At 45.0% G+C, this 20,368-nt stretch overlaps 2 protein-coding genes across 6 annotated transcripts in view; one reads left to right on the top strand and one right to left on the bottom strand.

The window, feature by feature from the left end:
* Positions 1 to 6,505, bottom strand: part of apbb2b (amyloid beta (A4) precursor protein-binding, family B, member 2b) — a 42,210-nt gene extending 35,705 nt beyond the window's left edge. For 3 of the 5 annotated variants that reach the window (XM_076091012.1, XM_076091015.1, XM_076091016.1), the window contains exon 1: positions 6,348 to 6,505. The gene's annotated coding sequence lies outside the window, so the exon portion shown is untranslated. Of the gene's footprint in view, positions 1 to 1,448; positions 6,026 to 6,068; positions 6,226 to 6,347 lie in introns of those variants that run through there. The other 2 variants (XM_076091013.1, XM_076091014.1) reach the window with 2 other exon arrangements.
* A 4,068-nt stretch (positions 6,506 to 10,573) lies between these two features.
* On the top strand, positions 10,574 to 20,228 carry haspin (histone H3 associated protein kinase). The gene is made up of 13 exons (XM_076091971.1): positions 10,574 to 10,656; positions 12,027 to 13,725; positions 14,929 to 15,073; positions 15,182 to 15,333; positions 15,461 to 15,649; positions 16,095 to 16,180; positions 16,461 to 16,523; positions 16,608 to 16,699; positions 17,824 to 17,903; positions 18,247 to 18,335; positions 18,907 to 19,049; positions 19,172 to 19,274; positions 19,866 to 20,228. Exons 1-13 carry the CDS (start codon positions 10,574 to 10,576, stop codon positions 20,065 to 20,067), a joined length of 3,126 nt encoding a protein of 1,041 aa, XP_075948086.1. The 3' UTR covers positions 20,068 to 20,228.
* Positions 20,229 to 20,368: the final 140 nt, after the last annotated feature.

Raw genomic sequence — 20,368 nt, 5'->3', positions numbered from 1 at the left:
ATGTCTTCTGCATGTGGTCTCTTTTCTTATAATGTTATTACTGATGTAATAATAATGTTTATTACTGATGATCTCATCTACAATAATGAGAAATGTGTTATTCTCGGCCTCCGTTCAGTTACAGCGGCGCGTTTCACGAGTAAGATTCGCGGTTTCCTGCCTTTGAACGTCACAGATGTGGAAGTACCAGATATCCACACAGTGGGAGGAATAAATTTTTAAAAAAGCACGTCCTGGTCAAAGATTACGTTGTGAATCCTAGCGTGTCCCGCTGGCAGAGCTGTCAGCCCGAGAGTCCGTCACACCGGACAGTGGAGGAGGTCCTACCGCCGTCTGGGCCAGAAGAAGTTTGGTCGACTCAACTGAAGTTCCTCAATTTCCCATCAGCCTCCTCTTTTTCCACTATAGTGACAAAATTATATTAAACCTCTGAGCCTCGAGCACTTTCGGGGCGTTTTTTACCCCCGTCACATTTTCCTCTCTGTGGCCTTAATCTTCACTGCAAAGTAGAACAGCACAGCCATGGCTAGAGGTAGAGAGAACTCAAGTTGAATTTCTTTGATCATTTAATTTACAAAAATTGGCAAACAATGGAATCCATATATCCAAAATTTGGGTAAGTGTCCAAAAGTGTAACCGATGTTGGAAAAACAAAATGGGGGCTGCACGTGCTTTATATATTGAGATTTCTGACAACCTCTCCTTACAGCCTCTCCTCTCCTCAATGCTCTGTGCTCAGCAGCCTGCAGATCCAAGTTTCACTGATGTGATGACACGGGACTGTTGTGACTTTAATGTTTTTTCACAGGAATGTTGAGAGTAAACGGTTTATTTGTGGCGAAATTTAAAATGAGACATGTAGAATAAAATGTTGATCACAATTTAAACAAAATTCCCCTTGCGGGATGAATAAAGTATATATCTATCTATCTAATTTTAAGCTTAGCTTCGGTTGCTTTTTCTGACGGAAGCGTTCGTCACACATGATGCATTCAAGATGAAAATCTGACGATAGTGGCGTTTTTTACAGCTTCTGGCTGTGATAAACGGTGTAGTTTTGGCGACGGGTTTTGGGGTTCAGAGGGTTAAACTGGGGAGCTACTCGACTGAGGATTGGAATCATAGCGGAGCGGACAATCTTTTTAAATATCTAAATAAGTGACGTGTGGGTACCATGACAAACATGGACGTGCATTAACAAAACAACCAAGTTTTCCTCTTGATCGGCAGTACCACTAATTGGCTACAGCTGAGTAAATCAACACATTTGTCATTTGATGGTCTCCAGACAAAACGTTTCTCTTACCTCTTAGTAATGCATTGTCAATAGCAGAAGTGGGAATTAAAGTAGCGACTCTTGCGATTTGAAAACTGCTCTTTCAAACTGCAAACATTCCCTCCAACACACGCACAAACACACATCCTGTTTAATGAAAACACACACATACCTCTTCACTTGTTATCCATATTTTTGGATGGCTGCAAGCTCCCGTCGCTTCTTTCATCAGCAGAGAAAGTTTCTGAGGGATTCTTATTGGACTGTAAGCGTTACAGCTCTCTTGTCTCCTTCAGTAGTCTGTTTTTGAAACCCCTCTCCCTTTCTCAGTGAAGAAAGCCCCCGTCGGATCTGAGGCGAGGGCAGGAGCGGTGACGAGACTGTGGGTCCTATATATAGCTGAGATGTGACAGGACATCCGAGAGGACGTCTAGACACAAACGACACAGCTCGAACTCAGATTATGTGTGTGTGTGTGTGTGTGTGTGTTACTGTGAGTTGAACATGGCCTTGCTATCTCGCATTTCATGAGAAATGCCTGTGGCGAGCCGGTCCACGATAACGCCACGAGATTGCACGGCCCGGTCCGATCTGATTGGCTGGAAGTTTTGACAAAAGGACTAGAGATTGTGACAGTAAGAAGGAGAGACGCTCCGAGAATGAGAGAGGGGAGGGGGAGGGGGGGGGGGGGGATGTGAGGAAGGAAAACATATCAGAGAGAGAGAGGGTGACTCATCAGAAAAGGAATGTCCCTTCGCTGCCAAAGGAACCACAGACACCACTGCAATCATCGCTCCCTCGCCAATACTTTAAACCATCCCCTCCCTCGCTCTCGTCCTCTCACATAGCGGCCGTCTCTTTCTCCCGACCAACCGGTGGAAGCCATCGTCGTCGTTTCCCCCAGATACCAGCCGAGTATTCTCATGGACGAGCTTGACGCAGCATTTCCAGCACCGCATGTTCCATCAAAGTTACACCGTTTAAGTCATCTCAATTCTTGTCTACAAAACTAATCAAATTTTTTTTTTTAATTATGCAATCGCATGAATCACATCCTCAGCACAGATGTTGACTTATCACCACTCCCCCCCACAGGATGTGAACCCAGGGAAGGCATCTGTCAGGAACCAATGAGATCAATGATTCAACATTCCTGTCGCCCGTCATCCTGAGCGCTCATCACGCAGGAACCACCGTCATACAATCCTGAGCTCCCAAGGTTCATTGTCACGACAGAAGGGAGGGTCTGTCAAAAGCTAGGAGCAAGGCTTGCTGTAGCGTTTTATAGAGGGGGGGGGGGGGGCTACATCACCAGAGAAGAAGAGCACCATCGCAAACAGGAACAAATTGATACACTTCATGAAATAAAACTTGACCCTTCAGGAAATGCAGCAGGGGTACTATTTCACACGGCAAACAGCACACGGCCTATGTCTTTGTTTTGGCTGTAACCTACTGACTAAACTGATCTCTGATCTGGAAAAGTTCACTCTGTGACTGAACGTTGTAGAGCTGCAACTAACGATTATTAATATGCTGTCGATTGTATTCTTGATCGGTCAATTTAGCATTTGAAAGGCCAAAATGCCGAACACAAGGCTTCAAAAAGGGAGTACACAAACCAATGGGTGACGTCACGACGAGTACTTCTCATAAACAGGTATATGGTTCCTGGTGAATGCAGCAATGGTGGGAGATAAGACTACCAAGTCTGTCCTTTTTCAGCCTGTTCCATCACTTCGAGGCTTTCACAGTGTGTGACGATGGGTTTGAAAGTCAGGGAAGGAGGCAGAAAACCCTTATGCAGCTGAACTGGGAGTGATGAACTGTACAGTACGTGAGAAAGTGCAGCCAAGTGGAAAAGACAACATCGGGAGCAGAAACATATAAACAAAAGAGAGTGTGTGCGTACAGCTCCCTTAAAGAGCAGAACACTCCGTCTGCCCTCGCCCGCTTCCACAGCTCATCTGAATAACCTGCGTACAGACTTGACAGCGAGAAGACAGCCGATCAGCGATGGGCTGCCAGGGGCCCGACACGTTACATGCACACACACGCACACACGAGTGTGAGCGCGAAGAAAGAGTGCAGCGTCAAACTGAGCCACAACAAGGTGATGCGGCTCACGCAGGAAAACACGTCAAAAAAAACGTGAGCGAGACTGACAGACGGGACAGAAAGGGGGGGGCCCCGTCGCTCAGCTTCACACCCTACAGGATGAACGGGGGCCTCTGTGCTCCTTCTCTGTTCAAACACACCTCACGGCTGTCTGCTCCCTGCAACAACAATGCAACACACACACACACACACACACACACTGCAGCCTGCCTGACAGTGGGCACAATACGCCTATTGAGGGGCATCGATGGGGGGGCTGAAAGTGAAGAGAGAGAGAGAGAGAGAGAGAGAGAGAGATTGGCAACAACACACATAAACACACGCAAACAAACCGCAGTCTGGTTTTCTCGACAGCCTGGGACGAATCCACTCTCTGCTCCATCAATCATCTGTCCAATCTGGTCGGACTCGTATACGCGCAAATATGCACATGCCCACACACACACGCACACACACACTAGTTTGGTCAAGGGCGGACCAGTGGTATTGTTTCACAGGGGAAGCAGGGTGCTGATAACGGATCTCCACGCTCTTTATCTGATCGCTCACACACACACACACACAGTCATACAAGCCTGTATGCACATGCACGGTTTCACCATCCTCTCTCATCAGCTGTTGTGCATGACCTCGACCACACACAGAGTTAAACGGGTTAGTGCTGCAAGGCAAGAAAGTCCCAACACCCCCCACACACACAAACACATACACGCACACACACACACACACACACCTATAGCCTTGCCAACGTAATTACATCCAATCTGCAGAACACTTTTGGGGCTAGCCGAGATATCGTTTGGTATTTTTGGGTGACTGACGAGCTACCCGGCTCCACAGGGCTTACATTACTGCATTGCTATTTCTGTCCACATCCGTACGCACCGTGTAAATGCGTGTCTCTCCTCTGTGATAGAGGCTACCTCGGCAGAAGAGGGGGGGGATCTTGAAACCGAGGTACTTTTTAGAACACCAAAGCTAAAATAATACGCACACACACACCAGAACCGCAGCGCTTGGCACCAAAACTCGGCCCATAAATGTCCAAGTCACTTTTTCCTTGCTCAGCAAATCCTATGTAGAAAACGCTACAAAGGGAGGGAGAGTAAATAAAGAGGGAAATAATAATAATAATAATAAAAGAGCAGAAAGGAGGGGAGTGGGGGGAGAGGGGCAGAATATAAACCTTAACTGAACAGGGCAGGAGCCCTGAGCAATTAGCAATGACATCATGTTTCTACATGCACACACACACATACATACACAAACACACGCACAAACACACGCACAAACACACACTGCAGACCGAGGCCAGGCCTGGATGAAGAGCAAGCCTGCGGGGCGAGGAGGCTGGACGGAGAGGGAGGGAGGAAGGGAGGGAGGGAGAGAAGATGACAGTGCACCATTTCAACTCCGGTGGTGCGTTCAGTGACACATTTACTCTTTGTGGTCCACGCTATTACTTTTAGCAAACCAGAGTAAACGCTGTAAAGCCACCACAACCGCTGCCCAAAAAACAGCAGGTGCTAGCTGTTTACAGTATTGTGTAGCACTAAATAGGGTTGCATTCATTATGCTTTTTTTTTTTACGCATGCAAAACAAGGTGTCACCTGGAGAGAAACCCCAGTGGTGCACTCGAGAGGAACCAGACGGTTCCCTCGCTAATTCAAGTTATTGTCAACAACTTAAGTGTTCCGTCTCCCTACACAGAGACACACGCAGTGTGTACCACGTTAACGGTTCCACTTGTCCTTGCATCCTTCACTACAACATACCCGGTTCTTGTGGAAGTTACTGAGAAATTTAAAAACCGTAAAGTTATCCACAACATTCTCGAGACATAAACACGACATTAAGTGGCTCCGTGTATTTTTCTTCTTCCTCTTCTTTTTAAACAAACAAGGCGTGTTATCTCGAGGGCCTGGCAGAAACTAGCAAAGCAAGGCTGGAAACGATTAGCTAGCTCGCCGCGTCCAGCCAGTCAGCACCATGCACCAACACAAGCCTCGTGTCGGCCTGCAGCTCCCAGACTATTCCACCTAAGTCATGAGAACACCCTCCGTCATGCTGGGTTGTGTCACAATGAACCTCTTTATTACTCAAATGGTTGCTCAGCACGGAGACCCGCACGGGGGCCAGACACAGGACACGCCGCGGAGCATCTCTGAACGAGAGCCTAGAGAGGACAGGGTGAACCGTCCTGTCAGGCTCAGACGGTTAGTCGACTCTCATTAGTCGACTCACAGAAAACTAATGACAATCAATTTTGATTATCCAATTTCTTTTTTCACCCTAACTTCTCACATTTCAAGGGGTTTAATGATTTTCACTATTTTATATAACTGAAATTTCAGTATCTTTCGGTTTTGGTCTGACAATCAATGAACACAACCAATTTGTATCAATTAAGACATTATGACAGGTAGCTACTGTATATGAAGGTGTTGATGGTTAGACGTGTAATGAAACGATTTATATTTTGTCTGCTTGATTAACTTCTAGAAGTAGTAGTAGTGAAGTAGTAGTTAGCTTATTACTTACTACTACTTACCAGCAGATAGGCCCTTCACATAACACAGTAAGAATCTCGAGCTTTCACAAATGTCACTGCACAGCTCTGTTGTTTCCATACATTAGAATCACAACATAGCGGTGGACTTGTAGTTAGCTAACCTTGTAGTAGCCGTGGTCAACGGCTGGCCGCTCGCGACAACGTTCCAACAACCGTCGCATTCCACGACACTACGTGACAACTCGGTCGCCAAAATATTCCAAGCATTAACTAAAAAAGGTACACACGCGCTGGGTCCCGTTAATACCCCCATCTGCCGCCGCAGCCTCTCGGTCTCCTCCCCCCCCCCCCACCATCCCGACTCGTTCGCAACACAGCAGGGCCCTTCAGACGCCAAAGCAATGCGTCGCGTCGGGAAGAATATGGAAAGTTAAACTCACGTTTCCACTCCAATTCAAGGCGGGGGACGACTGCGACCACAACAGCTCCCCGTGTTCGAGCTGAAATTGTCGGCATACCACACCGCTCACCTCCTCTCCACAGTCCGCTGCGCTCCTGTCTGTGTTATCTCTCCTCCCCTCCGTTTTCTCTCGGCTTGTTCCTTTTCTCCTCCCTTCCAGATGCCGCTGTTCTCCGACAGGGGGAACCGGGGGACGCTGCTCCGGAAGCAAACGCTCCTCTGAGTTTTTTTCTAACTCCCTTTACTGCCTACTGCTAATGTACTTCATCTTCTAGTGGTGCTAAAAAATAATAATTTAATGTAAGTAATCAAAGACAATGAAGGACATTTGCAAAATATTTAGAAAATGAACAATTCTTTAACAGTCTAGATGATGATTAAATAACAAAATAGAGATAGAAAACGTCATTAATCCCAATGCAGACCAGATAGATAGTAACGGGTTACAAATGAGTTATAAAGCCTATTAATAGCAGATAGGTTACAAATCCATAAACAATACCTTACCTCGGAGCAGTGTGTATAAATATATGTTCAAAATCAAGAGAGCGTTTTCCTGGTAGATCAAAGTGACCCACTATATAGCTGTATTTAAAATATATACTTCCAGATACAGTTGTATGCGAGTATAATAATTGTAATCAAGCTAAATGTGACAATAACATTGATATTATATGAACAAATAACTATAAATATGATATCAATATGTGATATACAGATATTTAGGCTAATATATAAACACAAGATAACAGAATACAGTCAACTTACAGTAGCAGTAGAACACGCAGCAGCATTGCAATGATAAGACACAATGTAGAAACATAATGTTGCTGTTGTAGTTTTATTTTGAACAAAATATTGTTAATTAGAAAAGTCAGTAACAATCAGTGTGGTCGGACGGGAGATTGAAATGTCTTCCAAAACATCAAAGGATTCACACTCTCAATGTGATAACTGACAAACCCAAAGCCAGCGCACATACAGACACTATAATTAGTTTGTAACATTATTAGATAACAGCGTTATCTAATAATGATAATATTAATGTAAAGAGTAAGCTGACTTGTTGCCTTTGTGCATTAGTAATACATTTATGGATGATGAAGCAACATTCATATCCGATTTCCCCAATGAAATGAGCACATCTGTTGTTTGGGTGAAATTAGATTTAACAGGATTCGCTGCTCAGCAATAAAGGCTGAAATTAATTAATGTGTTGTTCAGTTACTCCCTTTCATAAAGGAACTTAAAGTGAAGACTTTAAACCTGGTAGTATTCAAGTCTCAAAGGGCTGGACTGGATGCATTGTGTGCACTTTATGATAAATATCTTTCCTGCCCTCTCCTTGCTGAAAACAAGAGTTGCATCACATCTCATCAGGCCGAACACTTTAAAGGCGTATGGTATTTTATTACGTGTGCCTATATGAGACAGGGATTTGGTGAGGCCTTTGAGCTTCTTTCAAGTCTGCTCTAGATAATTTTCATATACAGAAATGAACAGGAAGCAATTGGTGCCTGGAAGGTGAGGCGAGGGATTAAACTAATCGTACATCACTTTGCTTTGACCACATAATTGGCAACACTCTATGGGCTACATGATTTGTAATTAACCGCTTAAAAGTGCAGAAACCACAAAGTAATGACCCTTTAGAAACGTGTGGAAATCTGAAAGGACAGAGTCCAGTTTGGACGGAGGGTGAAGAGGTCTAGCACGCTGTATGTGCACGGTGGTGCATTACACAAGCAGCCAGCACGTGCATTTAAAAAACACATCACAGATTACTTTTTTTTAAAGTCGAAACATTAAAGGAAATATGAATTCTGAATTCTGAAATATGAATTCTGATTCTGAAATGGAAAGTGGTACAGACATTTGTCATCCTTATGATGAATCCTAGTGACCTCTAAAACTAACCACCACATTTCTGTTAGCCGTCCTTGCTAATATATGCATGCTAATGTAATTTACATTACAGTCTCGTGGAGCCAATAAGATTCATGAAAACTGGCGTTAGAAGTAGCCCTGTTTCATTTCTGATGCAATTGCCCACTCATACAGTAAAGGGCAGTACAGTTTAATAAAATGGTGACACCTGGTGGTTAGACGTAAGTACTGCATTGTCTGGTCAGGCTGTGTGTCAGACGATTACATTCACACTATTGGCCACATAAATGTGTTCCCCTTTGTGTCGAATTTGAGTCCCTATTGTAGAGCACTAACTAAAATAACTATTGGCTAAACAACATTTTAGGCCTACAACTTCAACTTCATACACTAATAAGAGATGCTGTTCCGTCCTCTCTCCTTCACAATCCAAGTTGTAACTACTCCAATCCGCCAGGTGGCGCTGTGCTAATATCCTCACCGGCTTTTGACCAATCATCGGTGCCCAGCAGTTTGAACAAGAAGCGGGTGCAGCGGATTCTCATTCCTTCGGGATAATAATGAAAACGATACAAAAAAACGGAATACATAACGGAATTAATCATGGAATGGTTTAAACAGCTACTTAAATAGTGTCTCGTTGAGTTTTGTCGATCAGTGTTGTTTAGGCGTTCATATAGTTAGCAAAAGGTCGAGCTAAACTTGACTCTCAAATATTAACGTTGGTTAGTAACTGGGTTAGTAACGTAGCTAAATGCGCTTGAACACTCGTCGATATAATATAAATTTAGATTATTGGCACCGTTACGTCTGTAATTTCAAGTATGAAGCCTTTAAAGCCGTTATTTTTGAAGACGTACGGCAAGGAGAGCCGAAAGCTGCCCGCCTGGATCTCCCCAGAGAACCGTAAGCAGGCCTTCGACAGCACGCGCTCAACAGACGGCGACAGCTCCGTGTTTGAACCCGCAAAACCTACGAGGAAGAGGTACGTTCACGAGCCACGGTAGTCAGGAAGGGCGTCACACGTTTAGGTTTAAGGTTGAATACTTGAGTTTTAATGGCTTTCTTCAAGTCAGACTCTACCTAACCTGACCCACATCAGAATACAAGGTTTCTGACCGTGTTTTGTTACACAGATATGAACATTCGGCTAAAAACAAGGACAACAAATGTCAACATAAACTTTTGACTACTAAAAATATTAGAGTACCATGTACAGACATACAAATAGTTGTTAAAATAGTGTCTTTATATTCTATGAAATATGTAAACTGCAATAGAGTTGAGCAAGAGTGCAATTTGAAATAGATATTGTAGCCGGTTGCTAACATGAGGATGGTGGATAATGACGGTGTGTACAGCAATGTTGATAGTGATGATATAGATATGTTTAATAGTTTTAAACGATGAAATATGATTTACTGTTAAAGTGGGGATTCACCTGGCACTAGTATGGACTGATGTTCACGCAGATTTATTTTGCTTATCACAGATATGTCGATACACATATATCAGTTGATATTGCTCATACTGTGTGTCAGCGTCAGCTGATAATACACACATAACTGCAGTGCAGGCATGTCATTTATTAACACTCCAGCTCAGTCCTTTACCAACCAGATTTAATGCGTGTTTCTGCCAAGCGATGATTTAAAAAAAGAAGAGAAATTTGCCAATATATGATGATCTAATCTATTTTTGAATCATAGTTTTAAAAATCTTTTTCTAACCTATGTTCTCTCATGTTGGATATCACATCCTCTCTGCCTCTAACTGACGTGTTGATTTTCTCGTCACAGAGAGAGGACGACCAGCGTTGCCAGTCATAGAAGGAGCCGTCCTGCCAAGAAGAAGGCCATGCTGTGTCTGGCTGAGAGGAGCTATGACGAGGAGAACGCACCCTCTCCTTCCTGTCCTCAGCCTGCTCAGCAGAGCAAGACCACCAGGTCTGTGAACAAGCATGCAGCTGGCAATTTTGAGGATGTCATTATTTCATTAATAGGCATTTTGTTACAAGAAAACTGTTGACATTTCACCAATTCTAGATTCTTACCATGCCAGTTACTTAGAATCAGATTTCATTACACTACAAGGTTTTATGATATTTCGTGCACCGCAGCATAGACAATAGATCTTGAGTTTCTTTGCGCCATTTAAAGTCCTAGTATTCAGTTTTTTTTCCTGACCCACTTGCTCAATGCCCTCTCTTGCTCATCAGTTGGTCTTAATCTTCTTTTTTTTATTGTCAGAGTGAAGAAGACTAGTGTCGCCAGTGGTCGGGCAGTGCGTCCTGCCAAGGGAAAAGCGCTATTATGTCTGATGGACACCACCAGTGATGAGGGGAACATCAGCAGGGCCTCTCCTCCCCGCCGTCAGCCCGCCCAGCAGAGCAGTACAGCCAGGTGTGTGCTCGGAGCAGAACACATTATGTAAACATAAAGGGCTGTCAGCATGTACAGTGACTTGTGGTTCTATTTTTTTGACATTACTGGTAATAACAGAGGACTTTCAAGCAGATCCAACTGTTTTCTTCAGTTTCTACAATACCCACCATTCATTGTGAATGCAACAGTTTTGGATCTCGGATCTAGGGCTGCCATTTAAAAGCAATATCAAATGTCAATGCCTTTAAATCACATTTGTCTTCAGTTCAAATGAAGAGAGATAAAAAGTAAGTCTTCAGCCAGTCAGTCTTTTGATCCCCTCATTAATCAGCTGAAGAGTATCTGCCACCTAAGGCTGCGTTCAGATCAGGTTCGGCTCTGTATGAAAAAATAAGCAGATCACTCATTCATTTGAACCAGGCGGCAACCTCTGGTTCTGAAAAGTGAAGCAAACGCGGAAGTGTCTTACACCTGCATTCTCTCTACTGACCATCAGGGGGCGACTCCTCTGTTTGCAAAAAAAAGGTCAGATTGTATAGAAGTCTATGAGACAATGACTCTACTTCTCTCTTGATTTATTACCTCAGTAAACATTGTAAACATGAGTTAATGGTCTCAATCTCTAGTTTCAAGTCTTCTTCAATACAGCATGAAGATCATTTAGTACATTATGGTCCATTTAGAGTCAAATAGACCATAAAGTGGAGTATGCTTTAGGGCGGGGCTACCTTGTGATTGACAGGCCGCTGCTGGTACCCGAGCCGTCGACGGCATCTCTACGTCACTTCTCCTCAGTCCAAATATGGTCACATCCGTTCACTGGTTGCAAAAAACCAAGATTGGGATGGCCAAAATACCCAACTCAAAGCTTCAAAACGCAGTCCACAAACTAATGGGTGACGTGGCGACTGTGGCTAAGTGGATAGCAGGGCCGTCTTTCAATCAGAAGATCGGTGGTTCGATCCCCGGCTCCTCTGGTTGCATGTCGATGTGTCCTTGAGCAAGACACTCAAACCCAAAATTGCTCCCGTCGCTGTGCCTACGGTGTAGAAATGTGATAGAATCTGAATTGTAAGTCGCTTTGGATAAAAGCGTCTGCTAAATGACTGTAATGTAATGATGTCACGATGACTACGTCCACTTCTTATATACGAACAATGGTTTGAACCAGAGGGCAGCTGCTTTTTTAAGTTTAACTTGGCTCAACTTGCTGCATTGCAACATCATTAGGCAAGAGGCTGCTTCGGCTTATTGAAAACATGCAAGGTTACGACATTCATGGTGGGTTACTTTGTAACATGACGGTATTTCTTCTGAACGCCAGCTTAATGTCCTCAGTAATTGCTGAGTCATTAGCTTTCTTCCTCCTTTTTTTCTGTTTCCTTTAGTGGTCATCTTCCTTCTGCGGGCCGCTTTGTAACCCGCCGCAGACGTGCTGCTACCACCAAACCCAAACTCCCCAAATCATCTAACAACACACTCAACTCTTCAGACGACTTTACATCCAGGGCTTTCGGTTCCAGGAGAATTGTTCAGCCCACCAGGAGAAGGGCCCCCCCAGCGTTTTTGGTGTCGAGTGCGGAGAATTCGGTGAACACTGCGGGGGTCTCCAGCTTTGCCACCAACCCTTGCCAAGAGATTTCCCTCAACGAGTTGACGGATCACAGTCTCGGGCCCTACCCCAGGAAACCCATCTATTGCTCCACCCCCTCGGCGGGCTCCTTCAGCAAACGGCCACGCCTTAAACCCCCGTCCTACAACAACCAATCCTCCAGCCCGCCATCCATGTCTGTGAGTTGCATAGGTGTCTTGAGCACATTCCAAGAAGACGTGGATTTGCCAGGGCAGCCCGGCTCCCCGTCACTTTCTGCACCACCCATCCGGCTTCGTTCTGAGGAGAAGCTGCGGTCGTGCGTCGGAGAGCGAGAGCCAGACCCGCATCGCCACAAAGACCTCTCTGGTGATTTGTTTATGGAGCCCACGAGCTCCAACAAGAGACGTCACTGCAGCGAGGAAGACACAAGTACCAAGAATGTCGGGGGGTCGCCAAGTGTGATTCTGCTCTCGACAGACGGTGAACGCAGCAGTCGTTTCGTGTCGGCAGCAGCAGGGTTAGAGTGGCTTACAGATGCTCTGAAGGAGAGATGTCTGACCCAGAGCTGCACCGTGCAGCTGGAACGGTTGGACAAGCTCGCCATGCAGCTTGTCCAACCGCAGCTATGCGGCAAAACGGCCTACTCTTCCTGTTTGGGACTTTCAAGCTCGGCCGAAATCCCGCAGTCTTCCGAACCATTTCGTCTCCATTTATCTGTGAGCAACAGTAAAATCCGTGATTGTGTAGACTCAGTAAATAGTTTAGAGTCTTCTGAACACGCGGCTTCGGTGACTGACGGTCAAAGCGTGAACGCCTCACTATCAGCCGAACACTCGCGCACACAGGACTCCATGTCCGAAGATGACCATACACATAACTCGGAGGACCCAGAAGACGTCATACTTTCAGGAGAAATCACAGAGAGAATGACGTTGTCAACAAACACCAGCGGTCTGGCGGTGCAGACACGGTCTAATCACGCAGAAACGGGGGGAAAGGCAGCGGCGCTCGCGACGACGCTGAAGGAGAAATGTCTAAATGACAAAGTCCTCGTTGAGGTGAAGAGAGTAACTCCGTCACAGCTGAAGGAAATTCTGCATTTCAAAGACGCCGCACTCAAATCCCCCACAGAGGGGCCGGGCTCGGCGGGCGACCACCGGCCTGAGAGTGATGCCAATCGCCGCAGCAAAGAAACTTCCGTCTACGTCGCAAAGAGACTCTCAACTAGCTCCAGAGACGAGATCGCCGAAGAAGAAGCAAAGAGCTCCTGCCACGTTCCCCGCAAAGGAAAAAAAAAGACACACCCGGCTGCTAAAGAAAAGAAGACGAGGAGGAGCACGTCGACGGACCGGCCCGGGACGACCAGGAAGGCGTGTGTGAGCGGTCTGAGCGTGAGCCGCTGGAAGAACAACGCCAGCACAAGCGCGTTCAGGAGCAGGGCGGCGGACTGCAGCATCACCGAGCTCATCTCCACACAACACACACAGCCACGGGTGAGAACAGCATGCACACAAACACGTTCACTCACTTTCGACACAATAATTGACCGTTTTGGTTATTGACAAAAGAAAGAGAATTGAACAGAAAAGGTGTTTCAGTTCACCTGTAGGATTTAACAATGTGGTTGTGGCAAATTCCATCAGCAGGGTCCCTATTCATCTTTTCAGGTGGCGGTATTTCTTTATATGCATATTCCTGGTAAAGAGGACATTTATCATCACTTTGATGTTTCGTCCTGTGGCTTTCTGCAGGTTTTATGGTGAAAATACATGTTTAAACACCAACTGATTTATCAAATATGTTTTTTCTTAGACAATACTGAAAGACTTATTGTACGTACCTGTAAAGAGTAGAATAAGTCATCAGTGATTTTTACACATGTGCATTTGATGTGATGCCGTATTTAGACAGGTTCTAATGGTTTTTGTTCACTCAAATGACAAAACAGAAAAAACAAAGTTCCAATTTATGTTCAGTGCTAACTACTGTTGCCAACAGTTTTGGTTTTGTTTGACTAAAGTTTAATATATTTGCGTCTCAGTTTCTTCATACACAGGAATGATGGTGAATGGAATTTTCTTTTGTGACATTCAAAGTTCATTTAACAAAAAATACCTCAGCGACAAGCACACTTTCCAGATGAAGTGTCCTGGTTACTCCTCAGACCACATTCACAACCTTAACCATGACCGTGTTCTTTTTTTTAAACCTTTTTAAAGTTACTGTGAGGAACTTTTAACTGGTTATGAAACTGTCTGTTTAATCCTGATCCTCTATGAACTACATCAGTAAACGAGACCATCAGAGAGAAGACTGTCTATTTCTATATAGTTATTCTGAATGCTCGTCATCTGGGTCACGGGAGAACCTGGACCAGGACTGAGCGAGGCCGACTGACAGACCCCTTCTTCAGTAAAACGAGGTTTTCTAAAGCGAGTCTGGTGCTTGGAAACACTACCACTTTAGTCCACAGGGACCGCCAAAATCAACACAAAATGTTGCTAAATGACACTATTTAACAGTAAAGTCTATGTATTGCCCTCATTAACATTGAGTTAACTGGCACAGTGTAAACAAAGTACATTTTGTTGTGTTTTTATTTCTCAGCTTGGATGTTAATAGCTTGGGGGGGCATGTAAAGAGATGGGTGGAGCTGTGGCATTGTTGGCAAACTGTGCTATCTGTCCCATGTGTAGGAGTGTCTGGGGGGCGCCATGACTTTCTCCACTCCGCTGAAAGCCAGTCGCCTCAACCTGTCGGCTCTGCTGGCTGACCTGACACCCAACACACACACCTGGAGTCGGCTCAAGGCCGCCCTCTCTGTTCATCGCAAGAACAAGGGTAACGCACACACGTGCACATTTACGTTGTTATTCGGTTCGGTTCAATACAATACAGTGGTGCCACGGTTCGGTACGTTTTCAATACAGCAAAATTCTTTCTCCTCAGTGCTAGTCACTCCGGGCAGTTTACGTCCAGCGGCGCCAGGCTCATCTCGACGAGCGATGTTGACCGACGTCAGTCAGGACCTCTTTGCCACACCCCTTCGAACGCCGCTCCACAAACGCCTACGGCCAGAGCTGCTGAGCACCAATTCCCCGGTACAGTACACACACACACACACACACACACACACACATACACACATAAACGTCCAGATTTTCAAGTACATGCTCGGCGTTTGAATAGGTTGTTACACGTCTTCTCCCTCATGTCTTGTTGCCACAGGTTGCGTGTGAGGACGCGGATCTGTCGGACGTACAGAAGGTGTGTGCCGAGTGCGGCCAGCCGCGCCCTCTGCCGTGGGAGGAGTGCGTTCTCCCTCAACGTATGAAACGTTGTGCAAAGATAGGCGAGGGGACGTTCGGCGAGGTCTTCTCCACCACCAACGCCTCAGGAGCCATTGTAGCACTCAAAGTATGTATGTTTTCATCAATGTGTGTGTTTGTGTGCATTACTTTGTGTGTTAGGCTAGGTTGCAATTTCAGAAATGTTTGTGACATAATATTACAAACTCAAGGTTCACTTACTGGTGTTTTCCGGAGCTTTTGACTGCATTCCTTGTTCGCCTTCAGTGAATGAGCTCAGGTGTCATCTCATGACCTACGTGCGGTCACATGATGGCAAACGGTTGACGACATCTGAGCATACGTCATTTGTTGAAGAAGGCTGTGGGAAACGCTCTGAAGCTCCAGGGGGCAAAACCCAGCGAGCGCTCCTTGAGTTATTTTATCACGTGTTTGGGTTTCCCGGGAAAAGAGTAATACAAAAAAAGAATATTAAATATTTGCTATAGAAGTTTAATGAAAATATATGAGCGTCTGTGTATTGTGCTTCTAAACAGTGGCTCTTGTCTTGGCAGATCATTCCAGTAGAGGGCAGCGAGAAGGTGAACGGAGAGGACCAGAAGACCTTCGGAGAGATTCTCCATGAGATAATTATCTCAAAGTGAGTCGTACGTGGAGTAGTTTTGCTGGGATCCATAATATAAGGGGGAGCGGAGTCATAAGGTCTGAATGTTTCAGTTAAGTGAAACCCAATGATGGGGAACGGCATGAGAGCAGTTCAGCTAAACGTGTGTGTGTGTGTGTGTGTGTGTGTGTGTGTGTGTGTGTGTGTGTGTGTGTGTGTGTGTGTGTGTGTGTGTGTGTGTGTGTGTGTGTGTGTGTGTGTGTGTGTGTGTGTGTGTGTGTGTGTGTGTGTGTGTGTGCGCGCGCGCTTCTGCCAGGGAGCTGAGCAGCCTCAAAGAGAAGCAGCACAACAAGACTCACGGATTTATCGGCCTCAACGAGTAAGGACTCTCTTTGGTTTCCTGTTTTTCATCCGTTGGCGCCTAGGTGGGTTTGTTAATGTGAATCGAATTGTTCCCTCACAGACTCCACTGCGTTCAGGGCCGCTACCCTCCAGAGTTCCTGAATGCTTGGGACATCTTCGACCAGCAGAAAGGCTCCGAGAATGACCGACCAGGTCAGTGAGAGGAAAGCCTGGTCCCGTATGTCAACATGTCTTTTAGGTTGCAGCGGCTGATGGAACTCGACTATTACCAGGCGGCAACCTTCGGGTCTGAAAAGAGAAGCCCACGCAGAAGTGCTTTAAACTAGCATTCTCTCTTCTGGCTCCTCTGGTTGTAAAAAGAAGTCTGGTTGTATAGAAGTCTATAGAAGTGGGCGATTGTGGCTAAGTGGATAGCAGGGCCGTCTTTCAATCAGAGGGTCGGCGGTTCGAACCCCGGCTCCGGCTCCGCTAGTCGCATGTCGATGTGTCCTTGAGCAAGACACTTAACCCCAAAATTGCTCCCGTAGCTGTGCCTACGGTGTAGAAATGTGATAGACTCTGAATTGTAAGTCGCTTTGGATAAAAGCGTCTGCTAAATGACTGTAATGTAATGTATGAGAAAATGACTCTACTTCTCACTTGATTTATTACCTCAGTAAACATTGTAAACATGAGTTTCTGGTCTCAATCTCTAGTTTCAAGTCTTCTTCAATACAGCATGATGTTCACTTAGTAAATGATGGTCCATTTAGAGTCAAATAGACCATAAAGCAGAGTATGCTTTAGGGCGGGGCTACTTTGTGATTGACAGGTTACTAACACCGGTCTGGGAGATGTTATTTGGTCCCTCCCCTTGGTTACTGTTGCTAGGCCTGTCAAGCTTTCCCACCCAGAATGTCAATATGGCATGTGAGCGATATCGGTGAGAGATATTCCAAAGGAGATCATAGCAGATTTCTGGATTAATTGTTGTGAACTATCAGAGAGAAGTAGATGGTAAATACTACAATATACATCTGAGAGGAAACATTACTTCCACAATGTAATCTGTTGGTGGAGTTCAGCGTTCGGTTGTACTTGGTTCTACTCTCTCGTGTCACTTCTAGTTGCTAAAAAAAAACAAAATGATGTCGGGCAAAATGTTCAAAACTTCAAAATGGCCGTCCACAAACCAACGTGCAGCGGTACGCTGACTGCGCCCACTCCTAATATACAGCGTATGCCTTCACGGCATGGTCTGCCTTAACAGGGGACAAAAGTCTCAATAGGATCAGGTCTGTCTATTTCATCAGGTCTCTCTCTCTCTCTCTGCTTAGACTTCTTCCAAACTGATCAGTTATTCATAATCCTGGAGTTCGAGTTCGGAGGCGCCGACCTAGAGAACAGCAATGGAGCGGTAGGCACGCCGCATCAGCAGAAACTCTCTCACTGCTGTAGCCAGAGATTCAAGCACTCTTCCCTCAAATAGAACACTGCTCTCATCACACCAGATGTAGCTCATTACACTAGTACACCAGCTGTAATGTGCTCAAACATTAATAAAGACACTGCATTACAACTTCAAGTTAAATATGCATGCTGAAGGAACTGCTGAAAGATTGAAGATGCTGAGCATCTGAAAGAAATGCTTAACTTCATACAGTATTATGTATATGAAAAGCTGTATTTGATCTCAGTTTTCATTGTGGCCTGAGGGTGCATGTGGGGTCTTTAATTCAAGTCTTCATTGTGTCGTCAAGCTGGCGTCTTTGGCGGTGGCCAAGAGCATCCTTCATCAGGTCACTGCTGCCTTGGCTGTTGCTGAGCAGGAGCTACACTTTGAACACAGGTAGAGTGTACACACACACACACACATATACATTATAGCACATGTGATGTCTGCGTGCATCAGGCCTTGGGCACACCGAGCAGGACGAGACACAGTGTATATACAGCCTATGAAAGTCCAAAGTGATGCATTCAAATGTCTTATTTTGTCCGACCTAAAGTCCAAAATGCATATGTCGGTTTACTGTCATAAAAGATGTAGAAAACCAGCAAATGTGCACGTTAGAGAAGGTATAACTGGAATAGTGTTTGCTTAAAAAGTGACCAAAACAATGAAACAGTTTGTTCAGATGTTTGCTGAATATGTATTTATGTCGTTCGTGACACAAAGCTCATAATGACCCCCACTTGATTTCTGATTTTAATGGATCCACGAAGCAATCAAATCAAATAGATTCACGAGATTGTGTCACCATAACTTTTTATTACGACTGAACGATGATTTGATTGATTGACTGAGAGTAGAAGGTAGCTCACGCCACTCAACCAGATATGATTTGTGAAACGTCCAATGACGAGCGAACTGTCCTTTTAGTTGGACACATTCCTTTTGATGCCTCTGTTGACTGTAGGGACCTCCACTGGGGCAACGTGCTGGTCAAAACCACCAAGCAGAAGACGGGGAGCTTCTTCCTGAATGGAACAGCCCACTCTCTGGACACCAAAGGAGTGCTGGTCCGCATCATCGACTACTCTCTCTCCAGACTGGAAATCGGTGAGATATTTTTCGCCTCCCTCTCGTCAGACTTTGTGCCCTGTTATAACGCTGAAAAGTAATAATAATAATAATATATACGATGATACTAATGGTATTCTAACATGTTTTGCTCTTTCCAGATGGTCTGACGGTGTCCTGTGATATCTCCAATGACGAGGAGCTCTTCATGGGCCGGGGAGATTACCAGTTCGATATCTACAGACTGATGAGACAGGAGAATGGGTCAGTGTCTGTTCCAGAGTCAGATTTGTGAATCCCTCTGTGTGCATTAATATTGAGGCTGATCTTGACCCGATAGCCATGTAACTGGAGTCTCTGTTCTGTGAAGGAGTCACAATACACATATAAAAATAACTAGATCTTCTTCTACACGTGTAATGACGGATTGAATGTGGAGCGTAACGGAGCCAAAAACAGTTTTCTTATTGATTTGACTTCGGCTCAGTCAACATGTCAAGAAGCACAAGTCAGCTGTTTAGTAAGGAAATTCTAAACGCTCAGTAAACATTGTAAACATGAGTTTATGGTCCCAGTCTCTAGTTTCAAGTCTTCTTCAATACAGCATGATGTTCACTTAGTAAATTATGGTTAATTTAGAGTCAAACAGACCATAAAGCAGGGTATGCTTTAGGGCGGGACTACCTTGTGATTGGCAGGTCTCTACTAGAGACTTATACGACGTCTGCATCACTCCCTTAAATGTTGAATTATTGCTGTAAACAGACTTCATCAGTCTCATTTCTTGTGTATAATATATGTACGTATGCGTGTTAAAGTAACATCTCTGACTTGTGAACGCTGTGTTTGTCTCAGGAATAACTGGAGTAACTACCACCCCCACACCAACGTGCTGTGGCTCCACTACCTGTGCTCCAAGCTGCTCTCCATGAAGTACCGGGGCGTGGGAGGGAGGGGCATCAAGGGCATGCGAAAGGAGCTCACTGGTTTCCATGACAACGTCCTCCAGTACAGCTCTGCCACCGAGGCGCTGCAGACCTGCCCCATGTTTCAGTAGTCTGATAGCGTCTGCTTCCATCATCCATGTCAAGACTGTTAGTGATCTCCTTTAATGTACAGTGTTTACAAAGGTTATTAAAATAACCCTTTGAAAATGATGTATTCATGTGTCTTACATTTTATATTTTCAAGCTTCTTTAATGCCTGTTCTTGCATTAGCTGCACATTTTTTAATATAAATAAATAATCATCAGTTACAGCCACACAAGACTCCAGATGATCTGCAGATGTCCTGTTTGTAGTCTAATCTACAGTTCTGTGTTCTAACTTTTTGTTCTAATTAGACAAACACCTGGAGA

The sequence above is a fragment of the Anarhichas minor genome, unplaced genomic scaffold, assembly GCF_050575085.1.
Source record: "Anarhichas minor isolate MPS153535 unplaced genomic scaffold, ASM5057508v1 ptg000014l, whole genome shotgun sequence".
In the NCBI taxonomy this organism is placed as follows: Eukaryota; Metazoa; Chordata; class Actinopteri; order Perciformes; family Anarhichadidae; genus Anarhichas; species Anarhichas minor.
The sequence above is the reverse complement of the archived record's forward strand: the minus strand, read 5'-3'. Positions and strand labels throughout refer to the sequence as shown.

Excerpts from the sequence above, each read along its gene's own strand:
- haspin (XM_076091971.1), top strand. The coding sequence starts at position 10,574 with ATGGACACCACCAGTGATGAGGGGAACATCAGCAGGGCCTCTCCTCCC. Across the intron at positions 15,334-15,460 it reads TGCTGAGCACCAATTCCCCG|GTTGCGTGTGAGGACGCGGA; the intron begins GTACAGTACACA and ends TTGTTGCCACAG. Across the intron at positions 16,181-16,460 it reads CATGAGATAATTATCTCAAA|GGAGCTGAGCAGCCTCAAAG; the intron begins GTGAGTCGTACG and ends CGCTTCTGCCAG.